Genomic DNA, 26,753 nt, shown 5'->3' on the forward strand with positions numbered 1-26,753 from the left:
GGAGGATTTGTGAGGCTTTTGTAAGCCCTGGCACAGCTCAGGTCTCACAGGGATGCTCCTTTTCATAAGAGCAGCAAAATAAATGGCTGAGCTTTCCAAAGAGCTTCTCCCCATGGCAGAGGCTTGATCCCTTCTCTTCAGGAACCACAAGGACGAGGACATGGACAGAAACGCCTTAGAGCTTGGTCTCACCTTGCCTGTGATGTCTCCAGCAGGAAGCAGTGGCCAAATAATAAGTTTCATGTTTAAGAAAACAACATATTTCTCTCAACTCTACATGAAGGAAAAAAATGTTGTTTTGGGGGAAAAAGTTTAATTGCTGCCAAATTTCTTGAACGCCTGAATGAGGTCCAGGAAGAAAATATTTGCAAAGCAGTCACCCAAAGGTGTCCTGCTCAGATAGTTCTTGAACTAAATAACAAAATAAACCAGCTAGAAGAAGTGAGATCTGATAACAACATTCTTTTTGATAATAATAAAAAACAGCATTTGGGGGAAAAGTTGAGAAGCGGCTTGAATTTAAATCCTGAAAGAGGCAGCATCACCTTGCTCCACACTTTTTGGTGCAAATCCTTGTGCTGGGTTTTCTCCATGTGAGCTGAGTGGATGTTCCCTCCCCTGGGAGAAGCAGGGCCAGGAGCAGGTGGGTGCGCCTGCGCAGGGATCCTGCCCGGGGGCACACGATGATTTCAGGCTGCATTTCCACCCCGCTCTTCCAACCCTTCCAGCTCACGCTTCCCTGCCCTGCCTCCTTGCCCCTGCCCATCTGGGGGCACGGATATAAACCCCTCCAGCCAATATGTTTGCTGTGGGGGCCCAGGTTTGCCTGGAGGGTGCACATGGCTGCTGTCCCATCCCAAGTCTTTGCCTAGGGACGGAGCGAGGGGATTTTCTGGCGGCTGCTGGCGGTGAGCTCACACCGTGGGCACTCCTCTGCAGCTAGAGCAGCAGGGCAGGTTGCTGCTCCGGCTGTGCTGGAAACCTTGGAGCTCCCAGAGTGTGTGGAAGCAGTGCTGGTCCATCCAGGGATCACAGGTAAGCCAGGCTGGGAGGAGACACCAGCAGCCAGTGCTGGCCACTCCATCACTGCTTCCATTTTTCTGTTCCTTCTTCCTCTTCTTCTTCCTCTTCTTCTTCTTCTTCTTCTTCTGCTTCTTCTTCTTCTCTGCTTCTCTTCTTCTACTTCTTCTTCTTCTTCTTCTTCTTCTTCTTCTTCTTCTCTTCTTCTTCTTCTCTTCTGCTTCTTCTTCTTCTCTTCTTCTGCTTCTGCTTCTCTTCTTCTTCTTCTTCTTCTTCCTCTCCAGCCCTTCACTATCTCTCAGCTGACATCTCTTTAGCCATGAGGTGGGATTTGCCATCCTGGGTCCGGTTGTTTTTTCACCTTGCATTGCTGTAGAAGCGATGAGGGATGAGCAGAGGGTCCCTGGGGTGTGAAGGAGCACATGGAAACCCAGGAGCACGAAGAGTCAGCCTTCAAACCCTTCTGCCTGCCACCTCTTTGCCTCCTTGGCTGTGAGCTCAGCTGCTCTGGGAAGCAGCCAGCCTGCATTAGGAGAGGCCATGGTTAACAGCAGAGGTTCAGCCTCGAGTCTGTCTGGTCAGAGCAGGAGCTGCAGAACAGCTCGTTTGTGCTGTGTTACACTCCTGTGTTTTCTCCCTTTGAACTGCTTGGGAAGGGAGGCAGAGGAAGCTGTGGGAGCCCCACCCTGGTGCACATCCAAGGGACTGCTGGACACAGTGGTGGCTCAGCTCACCCTGCTGCAAATGGGGAGTTTCTGCTCAGGAACATCATCAACTGATGAGTGGGTTTGAGACAAGCTTCCCTTCCCTGCATTAAAACTGAAAAAAATTTCAAAGAGAGGCAAAGAAAGTTGTTTGCCACCAATGCCTCGGGAGCTCAGAGATGCCACTGAGGCAGTGTCACCTCGATACCTGCCTGGTGTCACCCCAAACCTGCTCACTCTGCAGGGCTGGAGCAGCATGAGTGGCTGGGTTAGTCCTACACTGCATCCAGGGACTGAACTGCTCAGCTCCAGGGCATTTCTGTCTCTGTTTTTGTACCAAAAATCCAGCTACTGTGGGTTGGGGGTGCTTCCAGATGCCTCAAAGGTTGGCAGCTGTCTTCAAAAACAGCTGTAAAGTCTCAAGGATCTGAAAAAAAGTCTGGAAAATAGGAAACTTCTGATAAAAATAGGATCAGAACCGTTGTTTCAAATTAATGAAAGAGTGCTGAGAAATAATGAGGATGGAGAGTTTTTAACATGGGGACAAAACAGGCAGAGGGTTACATTTTCTTTTTGTTTGAAGTCCCATCTGTAGCTGCAGTGCTACCACAGGTTGGGTCTGGCAGATGCTGGAGGTGTCAAACTCTGATCCCTTTCACTGGCAAACCAGGGTGGAGATTGCCTGGGAGTGCACTCCAAGTGGAATCCAATGCAGAGGGAAGAGGCACCTCCCAATTCTCCCAGTGCTCCCAGTGCCCCAGGACTCTGGTAATGCCCAGGATCTGTGCTGGTGCTCCGGGGCTGAGCCGAGTTCCAGCCCTTGGGAAGATGCTGAGGAGCAATGGTGAAGAACAGAGCCAATGAGCACCAACCTCTGTAGGGCTGTCCACTCCCCAGAGGTAACTCAGAGCTCAGGGAAGTCTTCCCGGCAGGAAGGTCTGAGTCATAAAGAAAGTGAGGAGAAGGGAGAGGACAAGGTGACAAGGACTGGGCTGAAATGGGGAAGCATCGTGTGGCTGCAACGGCACCTGGCCGGAGATGTTAGTGCCATGGATTGGTGACCATCCTCAGAGTCCAAGAGCATTTTCTGGGGTGATTTGCACCTCCAGCATCGAGGGGAGAGGAACTCTTGAGCAGTGGGATGTGTGTTGGGAAGAGGATGAGTCCTTGGTAGGCGGGTAAGGCGCTGGGCTGGGCTGGCTGGTGCCCCCCGTGTGAGGAGTGGGTCCCTTGGGGAGTGCAGCCCTCTCTCCCCTGTGCCCAGCCTGAGCTGCTCCTCTCCTTTGTCCCGAGGTGCCTGACCATGCCGAGCATATTCTCCTACCAGAGTGCCGAGGTGGATTGGTGTGAGAGCAACTTCGTGCGCTCGGCGGTGATCGCCGAGTACTACAACACCGTGAGTGGCTGAGGGAGCTGGGGCCGGCTCCGGGCACACAGGAGCTGCTTTTGGGATCCAGACAGGATGGGACATCCCTGTTTTCCTTCCTCCTCCTCACTCCTTTGAACTTGCTGGTGCTGGAGGGTGCTGGGATGGGGATGTTTTCTGAGCTTCAGATAAATCACGGAACCTTTGTTGCTTTGCTCCCCAAAATGTGCTGGGGTCAGGGGTGAAGCTGGTGTGTGTGTGTGGGGTTGATTCCCAGTGAGAAAACTCTGGCAGAGCTCCTTCACAGCCCAGATCTGTGAGATCCTGTTATACCAGTCCTGCAGCTCTGCTGCCAGCCGGGGTAAGTCCCACACAGGGCTCACATATTCCAGCTAAACCTACAGGAGTGGCAAAATGAGAGGCAGCACTTCCATGAACCGTGTCAGGCAGCTTGGGAATACGGAACTCAGAAGGAAGCTGGTGCATGAGCCAGTTTCACCTCCTGTGATCCTTTATCAGCCAGGCTGCATCCAGTGCCAGGGCCTTGGCTGCAGCAGGCTGGAGCATCCATATCTGCCTGCAGAGGGCTGAGATAAGCAGCCTCTCCAAGCATGCCCTGCTCCCTCATGGCAATTAAAGGCTCCCAGGGGTGTGAGGCATGTGGATTTACAGCCTTCCACAGGCCTTGTTTACAACTTTTGGCAATTACTGTCTAACACTAGAAGATCTTGTTCTCATGGAAATGGCTCTTCCTCTTTTTTTTTTTTTGAAGCATTTCCTGTTTTTAATAAATTACCTGTAATAACGATAATTCCCCAGCCTGAGTCCTGCAGGCTCTAATGGCCCAGCCAGGGTCTCAGAGGAGGGGGCTGTGTGTAGTCACTGCTCTTTGAGGCACTCAGCAAAGAAAGACCTGCCAGTCCAGCCCAAATCCTGCTTCCCTGGCACCCAGCTGGGTGTTTTGTGCTGTTTGCTGCTTACTGCTGCTGGTGCATGGGCTCAGAGGTGCAGAGCAGGGCATAAGGGGCAAGGAGATACAGAAATCATTCAACACTCACAGCAGCAGCTCAGATCTCAGGGCCTGGAGCAACCTGCTTGAATGGAACATATCCCTGCACATGGCAAGGGGTGGAAGGATATATCTGTAAGGTCCTTTCCAACCCAAACCATTCTAAATGCAGCTGGAAGTGCCCAAAGCCTGAGACAGTCACTGCCAACACTGGAGAGGGGCTAATTTCCACCAAGAGCACAAAGCCTGAAAGTGAAGGGTTTGGTTTTGGTCTGAATTCCTTCCAGGAGATAAATTTGCCTCATGTCCTAGTTTGATACATAAGGCAACATTTTTTAAACACATCTTTGGAGCTGAGATACCATTTACAGCCAGACTGACAAAGTGGCTCAGAATCCTTATCACACCAACAACTATCTCAGGAGCTCTTCAAAAGCACTTCAATGTCTGCCTCCTCTGCTGGACACCAGCTGGTGTGGCCAGATGCATGACTAATTCTTGTAGGCCCTCTAATTCCCATAAAACTTTAACTCTCAGCTGCCTGGGTTGTTCTGTGGCACAGGTTTCTAAATTCTGTGGCTATTCCTGAAAACCTCACCCAGGTGCCCAGTCCTGGAGGGAGGTCCCTGCTAGCCACAGCCATCTCCCTGGTTTCCATTGGCTTGTTGGGATGAATTCTCACTGTGTGGGACTCAGGCACAGTGAGGGAAACCTCTCTAATGCATGTTTCAATGCAGACAAAAATTACTGTGATGATGAGGGACAGAGGGATATGGACAAGCAAATGCTGCAGGATTTTTTTTCTAGCAGTTGAACTTACCCTTGTTCTCCTACATGACACCAAGCACCTCTTCCTCAGCAGCAAAAGAGCTTTTTATGCTCCTTGCACTGATGTCCTTTTTGCCAGGTTCAGGAGACCAGCAAAGTGCCTGTGCAGGATGGGAAACTATTCTCTCTTAGGATGTGACTCCTGAGCAGCAGGAATCTAACCCTGCTGTGCCAGCTGCCTGCCTTAGCCTGGCTGGTCACCTCCTGTCCAGACAAGGGGTGGGAGAGGAGCAAACCCTCCTAAAATCTGCCATTATGAGCTCTGACAACAGCCTCAATGCTGCACTGTGCTCAGGGCCAGACCTTGTCACCAAAAGTGGGCAGGAACACCCCTGACATGGGCATCACCCCTTCCTCAGCAGCACAGCCTGGCTGGCACAGCCTGGGTTCTTCCTTCAGCCAGCACAGCCTGACTGGCACTGCCAGAGTCCCTTCTTCAGCCAGCACTGCCTGGGTCCCTTCCTCAGCTGGCACTGCCTGCGTCCCATCCTCAGCTGGCACTGCCTGGGTCCCCTCCTCAGCTGGCACTGCCTGGGTCCCTTCCTCAGCTGGCACTGCCTGGGTCCCATCCTCAGCTGGCACTGCCCGGGTCCCTTCCTCAGCTGGCACTGCCTGGGTCCCATCCTCAGCTGGCACTGGCTGGGTCCCATCCTCAGCTGGCACTGCCAGGGTCCCTTCCTCAGCTGGCACTGGCTGGGTCCCATCCTCAGCTGGCACAGCCTGGGTCCCTTCCTCAGCTGGCACTGCCTGGGTCCCATCCTCAGCTGGCACTGCCTGGGTCCCATCCTCAGCTGGCACAGCCTGGGTCCCATCCTCAGCTGGCACTGCCTGGGTCCCATCCTCAGCTGGCACTGCCTGGGTCTCACCCCCTGCAGCAGCACAGGGACCCTCCCCTCCTGCTCTAGGATCTTCCCCCAGGATCAGGCTCCTTCGAGGTGCCCTAAAGGGGGGATTATAGAAATCTGACCAGGTTCAGATCTGTAGCTATCCCTGCTGGCTGCACCCTGGGGTTCAGGGCTCTGTCCTAGGTGTGATCCTAACAGCCTGCATCTTCTCTTCTTCTCTCCATTCATTTGTTCCCTATACTCAGGTTGCTGCCTCTCTGCAGCAAGCATTTCTGCCCTGAATTAATTATACCAATATTTACCTCAGTGTCAATTTTCTGGAGTTTTAGGCAAGCTGGGAACCCAGCCAGCTCCTACCCAAGCCTCCTGGAACACTAAATCAGCAGGATTTCCTCACAGAGCATCCTCTTCAATGTCTTCCTCCCAGCCCTGCCCAGGGCTGGAGCTGAGCTGTTCTGTGCCAGCAGCAGCAAATGTGCTGCTGGGGATTGCTCTGTGCCAGCCACACTCTCTCAGGCCTGCTTGGCTTGGATGCTTTTTATTAGAAATAAGCACCAGGGGTATGAGAAAAGAATGTAAACAGTACCTTTAAGTACCTAATAATACATGGTGGCTCATGGCTGGATGTAGTTCAGCAACAAAGCTCTATTTATAGTGACTCAGTGACCCAGAAATTTATTTTCTTCTGGCTGCTCAGGGGAGAGCAGAATTGTAGTCCAGGAGGGTCATCAGTCAGGGACTTGTCTTTCTACCCTCGTTTCTTTGCTGATCCAGGATGCTGCTAATGACACCCACGTCTTCAGCAGTGTCTCTTTTAGCAGCTCTGACACTGCTCACACCCAGAGCTCCTGAATGTTCCATTGAGTGGGGAAATGAAGGCTGCAGATCTACCAGAGAAGGGCTCAGTGGCTGTGGCAGGGCTGTGTGGGGTGTGTGGTCCTCTCACATTCTCACTAATCCCATGGCTCTCTTGCCTGCCCTGAAAGTTGTGCTCAGGAGCTGCAAACACTCCCCAAAGTGCTGCTGCCTGCCCCAAAGCACCAGCACTGTGATGGCAGGACTGCAGCCCCATCCCCTGCAACACAGGCCTGGCTTTAGGCATTGCTAACAGGTCTGGAGAGCCTCAGAGGTGTTCACTTCTGTTTCTGGCCCTGTGGGCTCCTCTGTCAGCTAAAGCTGGTGTACTGTGAGTGAGAGTGAACTCCCTGCCATGAGTCCTGCAGGAAACTCCTTCCACTGCAGAAAGTGCCTGGCTGGAGTGAGGAGCAGCCTGTGCTGCCATTGCACTGCTGCTGTGCTTAAACCAGCACCTCCTGCCTCAGTCCATATCAGAGGCTGATCTCACCTGTCACAGGTGAAGGTTCTGTCCCTCTGTCTCAGGCTGCAGTTGCAGGAGTTGGGGTCTTCCCAATGATTCTATTAATGCACCAGGATGTGAGCTATGTTGCTGATCCCAGCCTTGCTTCTCTCCTAGGAAAAGAGGCAAATAGTTGTGCTCAGCTGAGGCACCTGGAGCAGTAACTCAGTTATTGGGGAGTGGGACAGGCTGGGAGCTCAGGCAGGGGGACTCTCCCCTGTCCTGTCACACCTTGGCTCCATCCCACTCCCTTTTTCTCCCAACACCCTGGGCAGAGGGAGCTGGTGCCTCTGGCCAGTGTGACAGAGAGGTTGAAATAGAAGCTGTGCTAGGGGGTCCCAGCCTGAGCAGAAACTCCAGAAACATTTTTAATGGTGTCCTTGGAGCAAAACCCTCCTAACCACAGCTGAGATAGAGCTTGCCACATCCCAGAGGGAAGACAGAAAGTCAGCATTTACAAATCAGGGCTTGGAGCCGACGAGTGATGAAAACCCCGTGTTCCCCACGGGGGTGGGAGCTGTCCCCTAAATCCCAGCTTGGCTGCTCTGCAAGGAATCCCGTTTATCTCCCTGACCCTATTGGCTCCGTTCCCCTGGTTCTCCCTCCCCTCTGCTATCTGATCTTGCACATCTCGTCCCGAATTAATGAAGTGATAACACAGCTATCATGTAATTAATGGCACTGTTGCAATGCCCGGTGCTCAGGGATGCAGAGCTCTCCCCTCCCGCGTTTCCTCACTGACTGCGTGCTGGCTCTTGCACTCTCCTGCCTTTTCCCCGAGCGTTTTCCCTCTCCCTGCTATCCCTGCTTGCCTTCCAAAAGCCTCCTTAATCATTTCAGGGAAAAAGAAATGTTTGAAGCGTGGCTGCTGATTTTTCAGTCTTTTCTGAACGATTTGACCTCGAGGGTGCAAGTGGGAGCAGCACACCTCCTTTCATGGCTGGAATGGGAATTGGCCTGGATTTGGCTCTAAGCACCTTTGGAAAACCGAAACATTTGGCCTGAGAACTGCTGCTAATGGGAGCGTCAACTTGTCTCATGGAAGCCTTAGTGAAAATCAAGATGAATCTCCGGTGTTTAAGGGAATAGAGACCTCACATTAGGCGTGAATTGTGCTTCCCTCTGGAATAGGAGAGGGTGTGTTCTAGAGAGATGACAACATCCCTGTGATTTGCAGCCCTGTGACCATAAACTGGGATCCCAGGGGACACCACAAGCTCAGCACCGATTTTGCAGTTTACCTGAGGCTGAGGCTGGGGAGACTCTAGCTGTGGTTGCCAAATTCCAGGCGTGGGGTCTGGGCCAGCATGGAGCTGGAAGATGAAAGGAAAAGGATTGTCAGGCTGAGATAAAAGTCACCCTGGTGCTTTGCCAAATGGCATTTCAGCAGATGGCTCCAAAGAGCTGTCTGGCAGGTAAATGCAGCACCACAATCCCAGCCTCTCATAAGCAAGAGCCATTTTCCCTGGGGAGGCCATGCTCCCCAGTGATCTCCCTGCCCTGAGCTTGCAAAGTCAGGTGAAAAAGGCATGGTAGGAACCCACAGAGGATAATTAAATTATTTCAGATTTCCCTTCGCCGTGCTGCAGGGTGGAGCAGGTCTGGCCCAGCAGACAGGTCCAGGCTTTGGGCACTCACTGCTCCTCCCCAGCTCCCACATTTTGCCCATCAGTATCTCCTCCCTCTGAAACACTGGCACCTTCAGCCAGTCCAGCAGGAGGCTGAGCCCCAGCTCCATCCCCTCCTCCCCAGCCCCATGTCCTGCTCCCCAGCACCATCCCCTGCTCCCCAGCACCATCCCCTGCTCCCCAGCCCCATGTCCTGCTCCCCAGCACCATCCCCTGCTCCCCAGCCCCATCTCCTGCTCCCCAGCACCATCCCCTCCTCCCCAGACTAATCAAAATCTGTCAAAGAGAGAATTTTGCAGAATTGGAAACCAGAGCAGGATAATTCCTCTGTGGTCATTTGCCAGGTGTGTTTACAGGAGGTTTATGACCTCATGTAATTACCAGTGTCCAGACAGGTGGCTTCACACCTGACACCACAGGATGTCACCTCAGTCCTGCCTGTTCTACTGATGTCCTGCTCATCCTGCTGCTCTCCACCACACCCACTCCCAGTTCAGGATGTTTTGCTGACCGTAGCTTGCTGTGCTGGCTCCTCACACCCTTCCAACCCCTCACAGGGGAATCTGTGCTGGCTGGAAGGGTCAGGAGCCATCCAGGCAACTCCTGGAGGGTCTGGGCTGACATGAGAGGGACATGGCTGCAAACAGAGGAGTTGCTTGGAGGCACTGAGCAGCTGAAGATAAAGCAGCATCACCCAGCAGGGACACAGCAGCTCACCCCAGAGAGTGGGCAGAGGTGTCTGCAGACACACAGCTGCCCTTCCAGTTCCAGCCTGGCTTCTGGAGAAACACCCCTGCCCTCTCTCTGTGCCAAGAACAAGCCCTGCTTCCACACCAGGCTCTGCTGGAGATCAGGATCCTCCTCACACACAGCGGTGGGGTGGGGCTTGCCCAGAGCTGAGTGTTTCTCTCGTTTTCCAGATCAGCAATGTGAGTTTCTTTGTGCTGTCCCCTGCTCTGCTGTACCTGAACCGGCAGTACTGCCAGAAGAAGGCTGTGCCCCTCTACTTTGTCTCAGGGCTGCTCCTCCTCGTAGGTAGGTGCCAGCGTCGTGGGAAGACCATACAAGTTGCCAGACTACCCAACATGAGACCTTTGGAGGGTCTCAGTGGCCAAAGCACAGGGAGAACTTGGGTGGGTGTTGGAGTCAGTGAGTCAGGGGTCTCTCTGAATTCTTCAGAGAGAAATCAGAGTGCAGGGATTGAATTAAAGCCTTTGGATGGATTGAAGTATATTAAGCCACTCACACATAAAGTAAACATTTCAGTAGAAGTAAGTCAGTAAGTTTTAGGGTGAATTCTAACGCTTTTAGTAAGTGAAAGGTTTTAAATGCCAGAGTAGCAGAGCGAGTTCTAGTGAGGGTTGAAACATACAGATATTTTCAGCAAGAGGCTCCAGGCCCACAGTTGTAGACAGTGCTTAAAAGCTCCTAAGTAGGTGCAATAGACCACTGGGGGTTGGGAACCTCACAGGTGGACAACCAAGCAGCCAGGTCTGTTTAAAGCCTGCAGCCCATGGCTCCTGGCAGCTCTGGATATGCAGCTTCCAGCCCTGTAATTCCCTGACTCAGTCCAGCCCCTTGAGCACCAAAATCCACACCCTGCTCTTCAGGAATGGTGTATCCTCAGCAACAGCCCCAAGGAACCTCCCAGGGCTTGTGGGAGGATGGAGCTTTGTCATCTCAAGGTGCCCTTGCTCCTTGCAGGTCTCTTCTCCATGTACTTCCACATGACCCTGAGCTACGTGGGACAGCTCTTAGATGAGCTCTCCATCCTCTGGACATTGGCTGTGGCTTATTCCTTCTGGTACCCACAGGCTTACTTCCCCAAGTGCATCAAGACCAGGTATGACCCAGAGGGACACAGTGCAGGCTGTGAGGGGAGGGATGGGACATTGACACTGAGGTGTAGTGACCCACTGATCCCCCAGTTCCCCAGCAACGGGTCAGCTCTGAGGTCACCAGACCTTCCTTCTTTTGGTGCTGACAGAGGAAAAGTCAAAACCCTCCTGTGCTGGGCTCCTCTCAGCTGGAGCTGCTTCTGTTTGTGTCACTGCAGAGGAAACTTTGCATGGAGAATTCCAAAATTAATTAGGAAATGAAACGTTCCTGAACATTAACATTTAATTATTCATGCTGTCAATCTGTTCCAGCATCCTCTATCATCCACAGAGAGCTTTCCCTCAAGGCTGAGGGGGTTTCCCATAGGACAAGATGGTTACACCCCTCATTTCAAGGAGGGCTGGCTGGCCTGGAGGAGCCCAGCAGAAAGGATGGGGCCACTGGGAGGGCATGGAGCAGCAGAAATGGGAACCCAGCAGGGCTTTACTCAGAGGATGTCTCCTCCTGGCTGGAGCCCTCTGAGCCAGCCCAGCTCCTTGCAAAGACCTGCTCCGTGTGCTCTTCCCATGCCGAACAGGAGGTCACGGGGAGTTCACCGTGGAGACACGGCTGGGGGAGAGGGAAGGGACTTGGGAAGGGATTTGCATGTGAAAGGCCCCTCTGAGCCCTATTGTTGCTCAGGGAGCCCAAATCACAGTCCTGCCTGGCAGCCCCTCCCTGTGCAGAACTCCCTGCCTTTGCCCCATCCCTGGCACAACCATGAAGGTGCAGGAGACTTTCCAAAGTCCTGGGCTGAGCTCTGGGTCTGTCACAGATCCACCCACCGGGGGCTGCCACCTCATCCTTCCTGCCAGGACCCCACAAACACTGAGCTCAGCCACCTGCAAACAGATGGGAGGTGCTGGAGAAGCTTTTCCCCTCTCAGGACAGGAGCAGGAGCCTTCCCACCCTTACCCTCCCCTCCTGAGAGCCCTGGGGGCACTGACACTCACTCCCGGTTCCCCTCAGGAAGCATTTCTTCTGGCTGACTGGGATCACCACCGTGATCAGCACCTTCATGTCCTTCATCAAGCCGACCCTCAATGCCTACGCCCTGAACTGCATCGCCTTCCACCTGCTGTACATGACCTGGAAGGAGCTCAAGAAGTAAGGAGGGGGTCAGGGGTGACCTGCAGGTCCAGCTGTGCTCCTGTTGAGCAGTGACTCTGTCCTCAACAGTGAATGGAGCCCAAGCCTTCACCAGCCACGTGTACTGGGGAGGGATGAGGCAGAGGCCCAGGCAGGGCTGTGGGCAGTGGGTACAAGAAGGGCACCTGACCCTGAATACCAACAACCCATGGGACAGCAGTGGACTCATCATCCCTGGAAGTTGTCAAAAACCCTGTGGATGTGGCATTTGAGGACAGGGTTTTGTGCTGAGCATGGTGGTGGTGCTGGGTTAACAGTTGGACATGATGATCTTAAAGGTCATTTCTGACCTTTACAGTTCTATGAGTCCATGATTCTCCTCTCAGCTGCCATCTCTGCAGCTCCTTCCCCTTTGTGGGGCATTTGGGAACTAGTGTGGGGCTGGGAGAACCCTCCAGGGTCTGGAGAGAAAGACAGGAGTGCTCTGGCATCTCCCAGCATCACCCTCACACCCAGAAAGTCAGAAATCCTCTCCCCAGAGCTACACCTCTCCAGTTTCTGTGGAATTCTGAGGAATACTCTCCAGAAGGGTTTGCACTGCTGCATGTGCAGGCAGGAGCCATCACTCTTTAAAACTCCCTTTCCTCCCAACACCACTGCTGTGCTGCCTGTCCCTCTCTGTGCTGCAGGTGCAACGACAGGCGGGTGCACCGCATGGCCGCTGTCATGGTGATGTGGTGGGCACTGGCCATCACCAGCTGGATCAGTGACCGCTGGCTCTGCTGGCTCTGGCAGGCCATCAACTTCCCCTACTTCCACAGCTTCTGGTAAGGGCTCCAGGAACCCCAGCCCCAACATTTCCTGGCCTGAAAGGTCCACAGCAGAGAAACAGCAGCTGAGATGAGACACTGAGCTGCATTATTTCCCTATCCTCTCCACCTTTCTGTCACTATTGGTGTTTCTCCTCACTCAGGCCAAGGACTCAGACCTAACCACTGTTTAATGTCCCTCTCCTCCTCCACACAGACAAGCACTGTTTTGCAAGTGAAATGGTTCCAGAAGCCCCTCTGGGTGGGCACTGACTCTCAAAAGGCGGTGGCTGCTCCCAGGGTGCTGCGTGAAGTGCAACATCCTTGGGGTTATTTTAGCAGCCAAACTGAAAGGCAGGGCTTTGTTTGGACCTGACATTTCAGTACCTGCCCAGGTGAGGCTGCAAGTGCTGCACACTCAGATCCATGCTCAAAAGGACTGGGATGGCTGGGACAGACAATGCAGCCAGGAAATGGGGAATGGTTGGAATAAGTCCCCTATGTCACCCCTGCTCCTCTGCACCAAGAATTGTCCCCAGCCCAGCTCACAGAGCTCTGACAGGATTTCCCTGCAGGGCCTCATGGGACCTTTGGGGGCTGCAGCCTCAGGGTGACCATGCCAGCAGGCAAAGATCCCTGTGTCCAACCCAGGTTTCTGCTTTCCCTGGCAGGCACGTGCTGATAGCCATGTCCCTGCTGTACTGCTGCCCGCTCGTCATCTACTTCGACGTCAGCTACGAGATGCCCTCGTTCAAGCCAAAGCTGGAATACTGGCCCAGTGACTCGTGGCCTGTTGTGGTGCCCTATGTCACCCTGGAGGAGCCCCACAAGCAGTGCTAGAGCTGGGTGTCCTCAGGCCTACCTGGGGCTGAGTGATGCTCACACAGGGAACACCTCGGTTGTGTTCCTCCTGTTCCTCAGGCAGGGTAGCAGAGGGGCCAGGGAGCAGCTGAGGCCTTGTGATGCTGGGCATGAAGCAAGGTGGGAGCCCACAGGTGCCTTGGAAAACTCTGCCCAGACTGGTGTTCAGGGAGCTGGAGATTTCCTCCAGCAGATTCCCATGAGGAGGGGAGGGACACGGTGCTGCTTCTGTGTGCTCTGTGTTAGTCAAGCACCAGCACCCCTTGCTGACAAGGGCACAGCAGAGAACACTGAAGCCAAACACTGGTGACAGCTGGGTTTGTTGGGGCTGCTCTAATTATTATTATTAACTCTATTTATTGATGTATGAGGTCTTATTCAGGAGAGCTGTGCATTAAAGCTGTGGACACTGACTTACACTGAAGCCCTTTTTTTTCCTCTGACTGCACCACATCCTCTCATCTGCCAATCACTCCCACAGACAGGGTGGCCAAAGCTCTCTCCGACCCAGGGAGAGATGTTTATAAAGAGAAATCCTGGTGACAGCCCAGAAGAGGCTCTGCTGGCCCAGGTCCTGGAATGCCCTGTCCCAGGATCTTCCCCTTCCCCAAACCCCAGTGACCCTTGTTCCTCCCCAGCTCTGAGTCTCCAAAGGCTACAAAGGTAACTTGGAGACTCCTCTGCCTTCTGGAAAGGCTGTCTGGGGGCAGGATGAGGTGAGGAGCCAGGATGGTCAGAGCTGGCTGGAGGAGGGGATTGTCCTGCTCTGCTCTGCACTGGGGCAGCCTCACCTCCAGTGCTGGGGCACCTTGGGCACCACAGGGTCAGAAGGAGCCAAAGCTGTTGGAGAGTGTCCAAAGGAGGGACAGGGAGCTGGGGAAGGGCTGAGGAGCAGCTGAGGGCACTTGGCTCGTTCAGCTGGAGCAGAGGAGACTGAGGGGAGACTCCTCGGGGGCTGCAGCTCCTGCCGAGGGAAGGCAGAGGGGCAGGGGCTGAGCTCTGCTCTGGGACAGGGCCAGGAGCCCAGCAAGGGCTGGAGCTGTGTCAGGGCTGGCATGGAGCTCAGGGAAAGGTTCTTCCCCCCGAGGGTGCTGGGCACTGCCCAGGCTCCCCAGGGAATGGTCCCGGCCCCAAGGCTGCCAGAGCTGCAGGAGCGTTTGGACAGCGCTCTCAGGGATGCTCAGGGTGGGGCTGTTGGGGGCTGGGCAGGGACAGGGGCTGCACTGATCATCCCTGAGGGTCCCTCCCAGCTCAGGATATTCTGGGATTCTACGACATTAGATAAAAACGTCATCACCTTTGCAGGAACAAGGAGATGAAGAGCCTCAGAGAAAGACACTGCTGTGCTTTCCATGTTGTTCCCACTGTTGCTCTCAGAGCCATGGGACACTCTCCTGTTCCCTAAATCTTGCTGCTCACGGTGACAAGCTGAGCCTTGTGCTGGGTCTGGGTCCTGGCCCAGCCTCAGGGACTGGGGAGCACCAAGGCTGGGAGGTGGCTGAAGTTGGCTCCCTGCAATGCAGCCACACCAAGGTAATGTCACTCCAGGGACCATTTTTGGGCTCCTGCGAGTAAAGGAACAGCAGAAGCACTCTGGATTTTATCTCTGAGGAGAAGGTGATGGGGCAGTGCTTTCTCCCATGGCTGTGGCTGCCTCGTGGCTCCCTCTGCAATGGTCCCCAGGGCCACTAGATGGCAAATTTGGCTCATGAACCCCGAGCAATATTTCATCCTGGGAGAGGGATGCCTTGCCACGGACTGGACTCTCAGGCCTGGTCCCTCTGTTGTCTCCATCCCCCAGCACTGGCTCAGACACCTCTCCTCCAGCACGGCCACCCCTCAGACACCTGCACAAGGCACAGGGCGCTGGGAACTCGCATCTCCAGCCTTGCACGGCCCTGCTGCCCGTCCTGGTGCCCATCTCATCTCTTTGTCTCCCCTGCGTGCCACCACTCCCACCTCTCCCCTCATCGCCCCGTCTCCCTTTCGCTGACCCTCCCTGCCGCTCTCCCCCCTCCTCACCCTTTCCCCGGCCCATCACATTCTTCCCCAGCCTATTAATAACTTCTGGGCAATTGCACCGGGTCCCCGCTGGGCCCGGCCCCGCCGCCGCCGCTGCCCCGCGCAGCCACTGAACGCTCCGGCAGCAAGTTCAAAAGTGCAGCGGGGCTTTCACAGCCCCGAGCCCCGTCAGGGGGTGGAGGAGGCCGCTTCCAAAGAAAAGGCGGCGTTGCCAGGGAGCCCCTGGCACAGGAAAAGGGGGTCACCTTCACCTCCGGCAGGAGCCGCCGGGATGGACAGGCGCCAGCAGCCCCGCGGGCTGGAGATGCTGGGAGCGGCCGGGGGGATGAAGGGCTGGCCCGGGGGCGAGCGGGGCTAATTGGCCACCTCCGGCCAGCGAGCCCCGGTGGGATGCTCGGCCGAGTGGCCAAATCCCCCCGTGCAGTATGGAAATAAGGGAGGTGTCCCCGGCGCTGCTGCCCGGAGAACAATGTTGCCGCAGTTGAGTGACTGTAACAGGCCCCGATGACAGCCGGGGCCGCGTTAAAAATGCCTATTCAAGCAGATCAAGACATTGAGAGGCCTCGTGGGGATCTGAAACCCTCGGGGATTTCTGGATGAGGCCAGAAGCTGAATCCCCAGCCCTGGGAACCTGGGAAGGAAAAGAAAAAAAAGAGAGAGAGAGAGAAAAGAAAAGAAACCCACAAAGCAGCTTTAAAAGGGCGGCAGCGCCCGAGGCTGGGCCTCCTGCTCCGAGCGGAGCTGCAGCCTGAGAAAGCAAAGCAGCCCCAAAACCAGGCTGTGAGTGTGCTCTGGGCATCCCCAGGGCTGCACAGCGTTATCTTTGCACCTCCAAAATGTCCCCGAGCTGCTGGGGATGCTCTGTCCTTCCTGCCGGGGAGCCACGGCTGCAGTCTGTGGGGCAGAGCTGCCAACACCCCCAAAAACTGTCAGGGGGACGAAGGGATGGCCAGAACAGTGAATGGGGAACTCCTCGGGGTGAGAGGCAGCAGTGGCCCCTTCCTGACACCCTGGGAGCTGCGGGGGTTCCCTGTGCCCTGGGACCCTCGGGTGGGTGTGATGGGTGTGACACCAGCTCAGCACAGGACAACAGGCAGGGCAGGAGGACCTGCACCCCCCGTGCTCAGGGGGCTGGGCTGGAACTGGCCAAAAAGAAACCTCTCCTTAATTTTGCCACATCATTTCCCTGCTTTGGCTCTCCACGTTGCTGCATAAACCACAAAAGAGAGAGGCAAGAGAAGGAGTGGGAATGAGGAAGAGGATGGAGGCTGCTCCTGTCAGCTGTTGCCAGATTAAAGAGGTTGGGAAACAACAGCATCAGCTGAGTCTATTTGGTGCAATTGCAAAACAAATGAAAGAAAAACGTTGATAAGGCACCAGTCCTGCAGCATCAAGGATTAACATTTACCTGTTCTGCTGCACCACTTGCTTCCCGCTGTTTCAGATTCCCAGGATTTGGCAGGCAGACTGGAAACTTTTCAAGGCAGAGTGATTTATCTGTAAAATATATTGCACATTCATAGACCTGCATAAATAATGCAAAAGTAATTAATAATAACTCAGTCCCTGCTCTTAACAATGCCAGGAAAAGAAATTGCTTCACTGGAGTGTCACTTATGGCTTTTGGAAAAGATCTTTATTTGTTAAGTGTCTCAGAGAGAAAGGACAGGGTAGTTTTGAAACAGGGAATGGAGGTCACACAGTCCTGGGATTTTAGCACCAGCCTGGCAATCTTCAGGATTGATTTAAAGAACCTTCTGCTGGAGTCATGTGAAACCAACATTGATTCAGCTTTGATTTTATGTTTAGTTTTAATCTCCCATGTCTGCAGTCAGAAGTTTGAAACCATGAACACAAAGGGCTGAGAAACCCAGGAAGGAAAGAGATAAGCTCCAAGAATTATCACTTTTAAAAGTCTTGTCCTTTCAACTCTCACTGTAACTTTTGAGGTTTGACACAGGATTTCCAACTTGGGGTCTGGCAATCCTGTCCCACCCACTTTATAACTGCTAGGAAAGATACTCCTCTTTTTTTTTTTTTTTTTTTTTTTTTTTTTTCCATTTTCCCTTACTGTTTTTCCCTACATGCTTGCTGTCTCCACTTTTCTTAGAAGACAAATTTAACCAAAATACCAGGATTTCATAGATATTGATGGCTGTTCTGGACAGGTGGAAGCTGTCCTGGAATATTGTCACTATATTCCAGGGAATGCTCTGTCACTGTTTTTGCCTATGTTCTGTCTGAGCTGCACCCAGCCAGGGCTGGGTTTACCAGGGATCACAGACATGTGGGGAAAGAGAAGCACAGCCATTACCTGGGCAAATAAACCAGCTGACCAAAAAATGAGGTTTCAATCAAAAGATCAAATAATCTCTTCAGCTGTTTCTATAAACCCCCGTGGTTTGGTTCCACTTGGGAAGGCATTCTCACTGCTGCTGGCAGAAGAAAAACAAGCAGCTCCCTTCTGTCTGGCAAAGTGGTTTGAATAACTTCAACTCTCCACTAATGGCTGCTATCAAAATACCTAAAATGGAAGGATTAATTTTTCTGTGCCTTCCCATTACAGCTCGAAACGTGGTTTCAATTAAGGCTGGTCTCCTTTTTTTTTTTTTTTTGTTCACTTTCTGTGAACATTCAGTTGCTTCTGTCCCTATTCATGAGCTCAGTTCTGCAGAGGTTCTTCACAGATGTGTTCAAACATAAAACTGGACTGCACTGAAATGTCACACTTCTCTGACACAGATATTTAACAGAAGGCAAAGATTGACCTGAAATGCTGAAATATTCAACATTAAGTTGTGCATGGGGTTATAAATTTCACAATCTGCTGTAGATTATGCATTTATTTAGATAGGCCTTCAACAAGAGACCAGCTGTCTCAGCTCCCTGAAATGTTTAAACATATGTTTAATTTTAAGAATATGAATAATTCCATTGATATCAATGGCACTTACTTACACTTAAGAATATATTTTGCTGAGCTGGAGCAAGGAATAGTGCCATGTGATGCCAATAAAGTGCAAATTGCAACATTTCACTAAGTGCTTTCTGGGACAAATTTAAAAATTAATCAATGAAGATCTGTCATGTGAAAACACAGGAATTAATATATGTGAGATTTTGCTGTTTGCTATCCTAATATTGGCAAGTATTAACCTCCACCAGAGCACTGACAAGTGAAATCAAACCCAAATCTGTGAAACAGAGCAAAAATGGCAACAAGTTGCATGTGTTGTTCATCATGAATCATCCTATCAGGCTTCATGATTTACCCATGTAACATTAAATAGCATTTACCATCCTTACAGGCAGACACAGATATAGATTAATCCAAATTAAGATTTGGAATTGGATGATCTTTAAGGTCCCTTCCAAGCCAAACCCTCTCAGGGATGCACAGAGTGGGATTGTTGGGGTGTGTGTGCAGGGCCAGAGTTGGACTCATGATCTTTGTGTGTCTTTTCCAATTTGGGACATTCTGTGATTCTATGGCTCTTAGTGATTAAAATATCATAGAGCAAAAGGTCAAAAATAACATTATTTTCCTCTTTCTGCCTCTTACCCTCTACAAAACTTTTTTTTACAAGCATCAAATAAAAATTCCCAGGCACAAACACTTCAGCCATTTGGATTTGCCCTCACAATTTTACTCCTTACAAATTCAACACCCCTGACATTGCCTGTGACCTACAGAGACCTGGGCTGTGCCCCTCTTCCCCTGGGACAGTGGCACCAAATAAATAACTCTATATCCATATGCAAATGATTGCTGTTTTCAAGCTGTTCCCCAGTGACCTCACACACTGCCCAGACGGTGCAGGAATATGTTTCCCACATATGTCAGATGTTTTGTGACACATTTCACACAGATTTCAAATAGATCTCCTGGCCTATAAAAATGCCCAGGCACCCAAACCAAGCAGCCTGCACCTGTACTTCCAAAACTGTGTGAAATGGGTTGTATCCTTCATCCAGCTCAAATATTGATGGTTTATAACTTTATAAGTGCAATGGATTCACTCATGGGAGGGTATTACCTGGCTTGTTTGATGGCTGAGTAACAAATGGAAAAATTTTTTTACAGCTCTGCCTCCACAGTGACAGCTCTGAATCCTCCCTGTGTTGGACAAAACAGTGTTTGTCACATGTGTTTGTAACTTCATATTCCAGCCTGACTCCCTTGAAACTGCATTGGCTGTGCTTTTATGCAACAAAATCCAGCTCCAGGGTGTTTGAGATGTGCCACACTGCTAAAAAATGGCTTTGCTGCAATCAGGGGCACTCCTGTCTCACAGGTAATGATGGCACTGATAAAGCTGAAGTTTCAGTGGGCTGGATTTCAGCATGGCAGGGCCAGCCAAATGCCCTGAGTCACACACAGCAGGTTGGCATAGCCCCCAGTGCAGCGTGGGGCACTATCTGAGCTGCTGTCCTACCTGAGCCAGGTACAGCAGGGGGCATTTGCACACACCTGCATATGTGGCAACTCCTCCTGCAGTCACTGTGCAGACAGGTGAGAGCTCTTTTTACACCATTCCAGAAAAACAGTTTAGTGGAGTATGTCGTGGGAGCAGCTGACCCAGAATAAAAATAAATTTAAAAAAATTAAAATCTGAAATTCGTAATAATTTCATCCAATCACAGAATCAATCACAATGGTTCAGAACATTGGGTCCAGCCACTAACCCAGCACCACAACCACTCAAACCATGTCCCCAGGGGCCACATCCACAAGTGTTTGGAACACTTCCAGCAATGGATATTCCACCACTGCCCTGGCAGCCCATTCCAATATTCTACAACCTTTTCTGTGAGGAAGTTTTCCCAATATCTATCCTAAACCTCTCCTGGACCTGCCTGAGGCTGTTTTTTGTCCTGTCCTTGTTCCCTGGGAGCAGAGCCCAACCCCCCTGGCTGCCCCTCCTGTCAGGGAGTTGTGGAGAACCAGAAGGTCCCCCCTGAGCCTCCTTTTCTCCAGGCTGAGGCTTGGAATGCTACAGGCTCTGAAAAACAGCTCCAGGAGCTCTGGTTTTGTCTCACAATGTGCAGAGAGCATCACACACCACTGGGCTGGGGATCTACTGCTCTTGGAAAACACCAGTGGCTCTCAAAACCACCAGGCTGAATTACTGGGGTTGGAAAACAGCAGAAACACCAGTCCCAAGAGGAAAAGGCTCCACACAACATGAGAAGAGCTCAGGATGCTCAGAACCAGGGCAGCCACTGGACTGCCACCTTAGAGCCCTAGGAAATGTCCTGGGAGGGCCAGGGAGAGCTTCTGTCTCAGTGTATCTGTAGAATCACAGAATCATGGAATGGTTTGGGGTGGAAGGGACTTTAAAGCTCATCCAATCCCACCCCTGCCATGGCAAGGACACTTCCCACTATCCCAGGTTGCTCCAAGCCCCACCCAACCTGGATTTGGACACTTCCAGGGATGGGGCAGCCACAGTTGCTCCAGCCAATGTGGGATAGCAATCCCTACCCATTTTTGGCCTCTTCAACCCAGAACACAATTCAGAACAGGCTCCTTGGTGCTGGTCAGACTTCCCTACTGATCTCCTTCTGTCTTGTTCTATTTTTCAAGCTATTTTCCCCTCATCTGGTATTTTTCAGTGGCCTAAATGTTACCCTGCTGAGGGTGACAGTCCCCAGTCACAAGGTGGCCTCTCTCTCAGCATGCAGATGGACACCTTCCAAAGACTTTGGCAGCAGCCAAAAGCAGCCTTGTGCAGAGCAAACACCAATTTCAGCAGTGAATCTCCCTCCCTCCTATTGTCCCACGATTGTGTTTGCTCCAGTGGCTACATGAGGTGCCTGGGCCAGTCTTCTGCAGCTGTCCTTGTGCCAGCAGTTTGTATTCAGCCTGGGACAAATCCAGCTGGTGAAACTCTCCCTGTGGCAGCTCTGGCCAGCTCTGGCAGCTCCAGGCTGTTACATCACTTGGCCAAAGCTGCCCTCTGTGTGCAGAGCACAAGGGGAAGGTGCCCTCACCTCAATAGCCAGCACGGAGGATTGATGGGTGTCACTTCAGCAGCCCATTATAATGCCAAGCTCACCTTTGGTGTTAATGAGGCCCCTTCATTAACAGCCTGGAGCAGAGGGGTCAGGGCCTGAATAGTGACAGCTCCTTTCTCCCCCAGCAAGCCGGTGCTGCTCATTCAGAACTGGCTCACGTTGGCGGGGCAGCTCCAGGACGCTTGTGCTGCCCATGCTGCATCTGCAAGGGACGTGACGTCTTTGGGACTATTCATCTGGCTCTTTTCACCAGCACTAAATACCCAGAAAGAATAAAATAAATTCTCATTGTGTTCCCACTTACTAAGAAAATTTTCCCTCTTCCTTCTGGTTCGGAGGGTTGTTGTACATTTAAATCCTTCTGCGTTTTTCAGTAGCTATAGCACGCTATAATTTAGATTTTCCTCAGGCACAAAGGAATTTAGTTAAGCTAAACTGTATTACAGTGTGGGTTGGGTTTTTTTACAAAGTCCTTCATTAATAAGGAACTAAAGAATTTCCAAGCTGTCTGTAATTTTTCCCAGATGCAGCTAGTAGTTGCTAGGAGTATCTTTTTGGCAATCAGAGATTTTGGTTAATAACAATCTGGGCTTTTGCTACACTACACCAGTGTTAAATATGTTCTGTGAACACTGCAGTGTGGAGTGTGAACTGCAGAAGGGGAAGGCAGACAACAGGCAAAAGAAAATCATTTTTTAGAAGAATAAACACTGCTGGGGTTCACAGCTGATTGAAACAAGCCCAGGGTTCCCTGCAGGGATCCCAGTGTTGATTAACAAACCAGGAGCCAGCGTGGCTGCAGGCCTCACTCACCCCTCACTCACAGCTTCTCCCTGTCACCCTCAGGTGACCCTGTGACACAGACCAGAGCAGCACCCAGCTCCCCCATAGAAACCAAATCCTCCCTCAGCTTCAGGTTCAGGACATCATCAGAGGCTGCACACAAGGATGTGATGCTGTGCTTGGCAAAGCCTTGGTCCACACCAGGAGAAAGATCTCTGCCCTTTCTTATAAATATCACAAGTTATGGGTTTCAGCTGCAGATTGGCTCATCTTGGGAACACCACAGAGCATTTGGCTGATGGGATGTGCTTTGCAGAAGTGACTGAAGACCACTGGGATCATTTTGCAGCTGTAAGAGAAGGCAGTGAAGTCACTGACACCCAGAACTTGAGGCTCTTCCCACTCAAGCACATTGCACATGGGCACAAATTGGAAGAGTGAATTTTCTCACAGAAACCCTGCTCAAATGTGAGGTTTTGTCTCAATCTTTAAATCCTTTAGTGCTATTACAAGATGATAATTTTCCTGCACTGCCTGATTCTTTCCATGCTAGAATCAGCCTTGCTTGTTCCCTGGCTGGTGTCCAAGCCACTCAGAGCCCAGACTGACCACAGAAGTCATGGTCTTCAGTGCAAGAGTGGAAGCAGGGAAGGCTGCAACTAAATTAGTAATGAGAAAATAATAATGAATGATGAAAAACAGTGAAACAAACTTGTTTCTCCAGAGACAGGAAGGGCAAGCCACAAGCACAGACATACAAAACCATGAAAGGGACTTGCAGTCACTATACAGTGGATATACAACCTCACAGTGAGGGATGCTAAACCTACAGGAAAGAACTTTTCCTGGAAAATGAGCAATTCAGGCATCTTGGGCTGCATGAGGATGGTCTGGAGGGGCTGCTGGGGAGGGTGGGGGGCTGTGTGTGTTTGAGGGGGTCAGTGCTGTGTTCCTGCAGAGAAAGGGAGCCAGGGGAGGGAAGAGGTGCCTCGAGGGACAGTTTTGTCTGTTGTCTGCTCCTCAGATCATCCCAAGAGCTGAGGTGGGCTCTGCCACAGCTCTGCCAGTCTGGTGGCTGGTGACACCTGAGCATGGGCTGCTCTGTCACTGAGCACTGGGACTCATCTGATCTCAACACCCCTGCTGCTGCTCACACTCCCCAGGAACAGCCACGTTCAGCCTCTCAAGCATCCGTGGTGTGCACAGGCAGGAGAGAGAAAGAATGTGTTGTCCTTTCCCAGGGCTGGAACCTGGGAAAACACCCCCGAAATCTTTCCCATCCCTGGCCAAGGCAGGGATAAGCACAGTGCAAAGTCTTTTTTCCACTTTATTTTCCATCATCTCCAACTCTCACGGGAGAGAACCAGCCCTTGGCATGGTCCCCTACCATGGGCCAAGCCAGATTAAACACACACCTTTCAGTTCGAGACAACGATCTTTGAAGCAAGACTCTGGAAAGAAAAATAAAAAAAAAAAAAACCCAAACAAAAATGAAGGAGAGCTGTCGTGTCTCATTTGCATATTTGAATATGCAAATAGGGGCTGTTTCTTATCCATTGGCACTGGCCCTACTGTAGATGGCAGCAGCACAGCAGATCTCTGCCAGCATCCAGTGCCACAAAGAAAGACGCTAATTGGATTTGCAGACGCTTATTGCAAAGCCCAGAAGTTGCTGGAATAGGTATAAAGAACCAGGAGCTCAGCCCACGGCTGCCTCGGGTGCGAAGGCACTCGGCTGACAGCTCGTTAGCTTGAGATCTCCCTGCAAAATGAGGAGTTTGGAGAAGCCTGGATGGCTGCTGGCTCCGGCATCCCCAGCACCCGAAACTCCCAACACACTCTTAAAGAGCCTGGCAAATTTTCTACCCTTGGCTGTATTTTTTTCTTTTTCTTTTTGAGGGGAGCTTGAAAAGAAAATCGGGGTAGGTTTTGATCAGTGGTTGTGCTGGAAGTGGTTCAGGGAACTGTTAGCAGAGCAAAGGCTGGTTCTAGGAATTTCACTCCTTGAGTGTTTTCGCAGAGCCACCCCAGCACATTTTAAATTAATCCATTCACGCCTCTTCATCGAATATCCTGAGCTGGAAGGGATCCACAGGGATCAGCAAAGTCCAGCCCCAAACTGCTGGTTCCAGCAGAGAGTGCTTGGAGCACCAGGTGGTGATTACCCCAAATGGAACACCCCAAATTGTTCAGTAAAAATGTGGTTTAATTCTCAGTTATTGGCCTGCCAGAGTGCATGTGGAAGCTGAGGCACTTAGTTCTGGGCTTCCTATCTTGGAAGTGTCCAAATTCTTAATCAGATCCACCCCAAAAGCTGGAGACCTGTGTCCAAACCAGAAGTGGGATGGCAGCTGTGTCCTGCACTGGGAGAGCACAAAAGCAGCCATTAACACCAGGCTGGGCAAAAATAAAGGCATGGAAAAATTGCCACTGAGGAAAATTAAAACAAAAAAGCAAATTCTAACAATGCTTCAGAGGAAGTAACGGGCAAATTTCCAAGAAAAAGCTCAGGGTCTGGTGTATTTGAACAACATCTCTTGCACAAGGTGGAAATTCAGCAGAGCAAGAGCAAATTTGGGAAAGATGAAGACATTCCCAAGAAATACTGAGCCCTGAGAGCACGTTACCTCCAAGGACTGTGATGAGGCTGGGAGTGAATAGCCAAGATGGGGAGGCAGAAAATAAAAAGATTTAGACTCCAGAGTCACGTGCATGGGAATAATGTTCACAATTAAAGATATCAATGAGAACTCCCAGAGAAAGAGGCCCTTTCTCAATGGAGAAGAAAAGGGACTGTCCAAGGAGATGTCTCTTGGGACTGCATCAGACAGAAACATGGAAAATTAAAACCGGAGCACTTAAAGGAACCCAAATCAGGCTCTTTTTTGTTGTTGTTGTTGTTAACTGAAGCGATTAAGCATTTTGCTTCGCTAATATCCTCTATCAGGTTGATGAGGTAAAGTGGCTCTTTAGAACGATTTGGGAACCGATTAATCCTCGCCTGTGGCGATCAGTCAGCGACACACAGAGTTATTGGCTAACACCGGGTTTTTCTGCTGCCTCGCAGAGATCAACACATTATTTCAAACAAGAAAGTTGCAGGGAGAAAAATCCTGAGCGAGTTTGCTCGGAAACAGTCACCAATTGCACTTGTAAAGATCAGTCCCGCGTTCCTTTAGGAGAGCTATAACTTGTCATTTAAAACTCGAAAAACAAGGGTAAAACTCTGCCTGGGAGGGAGAAAAGAGGGGGGAGAGGGAAGGCGGGAAGGGGAAGGGAACTGTGGAGGAATGAGGGACAAAGGGGAGAAATGAGGGAAGTGAAGGGGAAATGGGAACCGAGAGGAAATGTGGGAGACTGAGGGGAAGAATGAGGGGAAAATGAAGGATATCAAGGGGAAAAAGGAGAGAAATTGAGGGGGAAACGAGGGAAAGTGAGGGGAAAAGAGGAAAGTGAGGGGCAAAATTAAAGGGACTGAAAGGAAAATGAAAGCTGAGAGGAAATGTGTGAGACTGAGGGGAGAAATGAGGAACACTGAGGGGAAATATCTGGGAGACTGAGGGGAAAAGGAGAAAAATATAAAATGAGGGAGAGTGAGGGGAAAAAACAAGGAAGACCAAAGGGAAATGGAGATAAACAGAGGGAAATGAGGGAGACTTTGGGGAAAAATACATGAGACAAGGAGATGCTGCAGGGAAAATAGAAATTAAGGGGGAAACGAGAGAGACTGAAGGGAAAAGGAGAGACAATAAGGGGGGAATGAGAGAAACTGAAAGAAAATGAGGGAGACCGAGGGAAAAAAATGAGGGACACCAAGGGGAAAATGGAAACTGAGAGAAAATGTGGGAGATTCATGGGAGAAATGAGGGAGACTGCGAGGAAAAGGAAAGAAATGGAAAGAAAATGAGAGAGTGGGCAATTGAAACAAGAGAGAGCAAAGGAAAAATGAGGGAGAACGACGGAGAACAAGGGAGAATAAAAGAGTAAGGGAAAAAGGGGCAGAACAAGAGCAAATGAGAGAAACTGAGGGGAAATAAGAGATAGGCAGAAGGAAAACGGGAGCACTGAGGGAAAATGAAAGACAACGAGGGGAAAAATGAGACGGGGAACGTGAGGGAGAGACGGAGAGAAAAAAGGCGCAGGAAGGAGTGAGGCGGCGGCCAACAAGGCTAGCCCTGCCTGGCATCGGGACCTGCGGCTTCCCTCTCTTCCCCTTGTTCCCACCTCATTTGTGTCGGGAATTAACACGCCGTCGGGGAAACGTGGAGCGAGGGCGGCGTGGGAGGAGTAGGGGCGGGATGGCGCGGCCGGGAGCGCACGGCGAGGCCCACACGGCTGGTGCCGGTGTTGGTTGTGCACTAAGAGGAGCATCGCGGGGGACAGAATCGGGGACAGCAGCGGGGACAGCAGCGGGACGCAGCCGCAGCGGAGCGGCCGCCGCATCGCCCCACACGGGGCACTGGGGGCGGCCGGGCCCCGCTCCCGCCCCCCGCCTGACCCACACTGCTGGCCCCGCCCTCAGCCCCGCCCACTCCT

General features: G+C 51.7%; 1 protein-coding gene and 1 long non-coding RNA gene across 2 annotated transcripts; one reads left to right on the plus strand and one right to left on the minus strand.

The window, feature by feature from the left end:
• Positions 1-1,293: 1,293 nt before the first annotated feature.
• On the plus strand, positions 1,294-13,956 carry ACER1 (alkaline ceramidase 1). The gene is made up of 7 exons (XM_056512411.1): positions 1,294-2,902; positions 3,018-3,120; positions 9,678-9,792; positions 10,462-10,600; positions 11,605-11,742; positions 12,414-12,551; positions 13,205-13,956. The coding sequence occupies exons 1-7, from the start codon at positions 2,763-2,765 to the stop codon at positions 13,371-13,373; spliced, it is 942 nt and encodes a 313-aa protein (XP_056368386.1). The 5' UTR covers positions 1,294-2,762; the 3' UTR covers positions 13,374-13,956.
• Positions 4,926-26,678, minus strand: LOC130264329 (uncharacterized). The gene is made up of 5 exons (XR_008842456.1): positions 26,442-26,678; positions 16,825-16,913; positions 8,371-8,442; positions 7,118-7,242; positions 4,926-5,028 (listed from the first exon to the last, which is right to left on the minus strand). It is a non-coding gene; the product is annotated as an uncharacterized LOC130264329 (long non-coding RNA).
• Positions 26,679-26,753: the final 75 nt, after the last annotated feature.

Source organism: Oenanthe melanoleuca, chromosome 28 (assembly GCF_029582105.1).
Source record: "Oenanthe melanoleuca isolate GR-GAL-2019-014 chromosome 28, OMel1.0, whole genome shotgun sequence".
NCBI lineage: Eukaryota > Metazoa > Chordata > Aves > Passeriformes > Muscicapidae > Oenanthe > Oenanthe melanoleuca.

Excerpts from the sequence above, each read along its gene's own strand:
- ACER1 (XM_056512411.1), top strand. The coding sequence starts at position 2,763 with ATGTTAGTGCCATGGATTGGTGACCATCCTCAGAGTCCAAGAGCATTT. Across the intron at positions 10,601-11,604 it reads CCCAAGTGCATCAAGACCAG|GAAGCATTTCTTCTGGCTGA; the intron begins GTATGACCCAGA and ends GGTTCCCCTCAG. Across the intron at positions 11,743-12,413 it reads ACCTGGAAGGAGCTCAAGAA|GTGCAACGACAGGCGGGTGC; the intron begins GTAAGGAGGGGG and ends TCTGTGCTGCAG.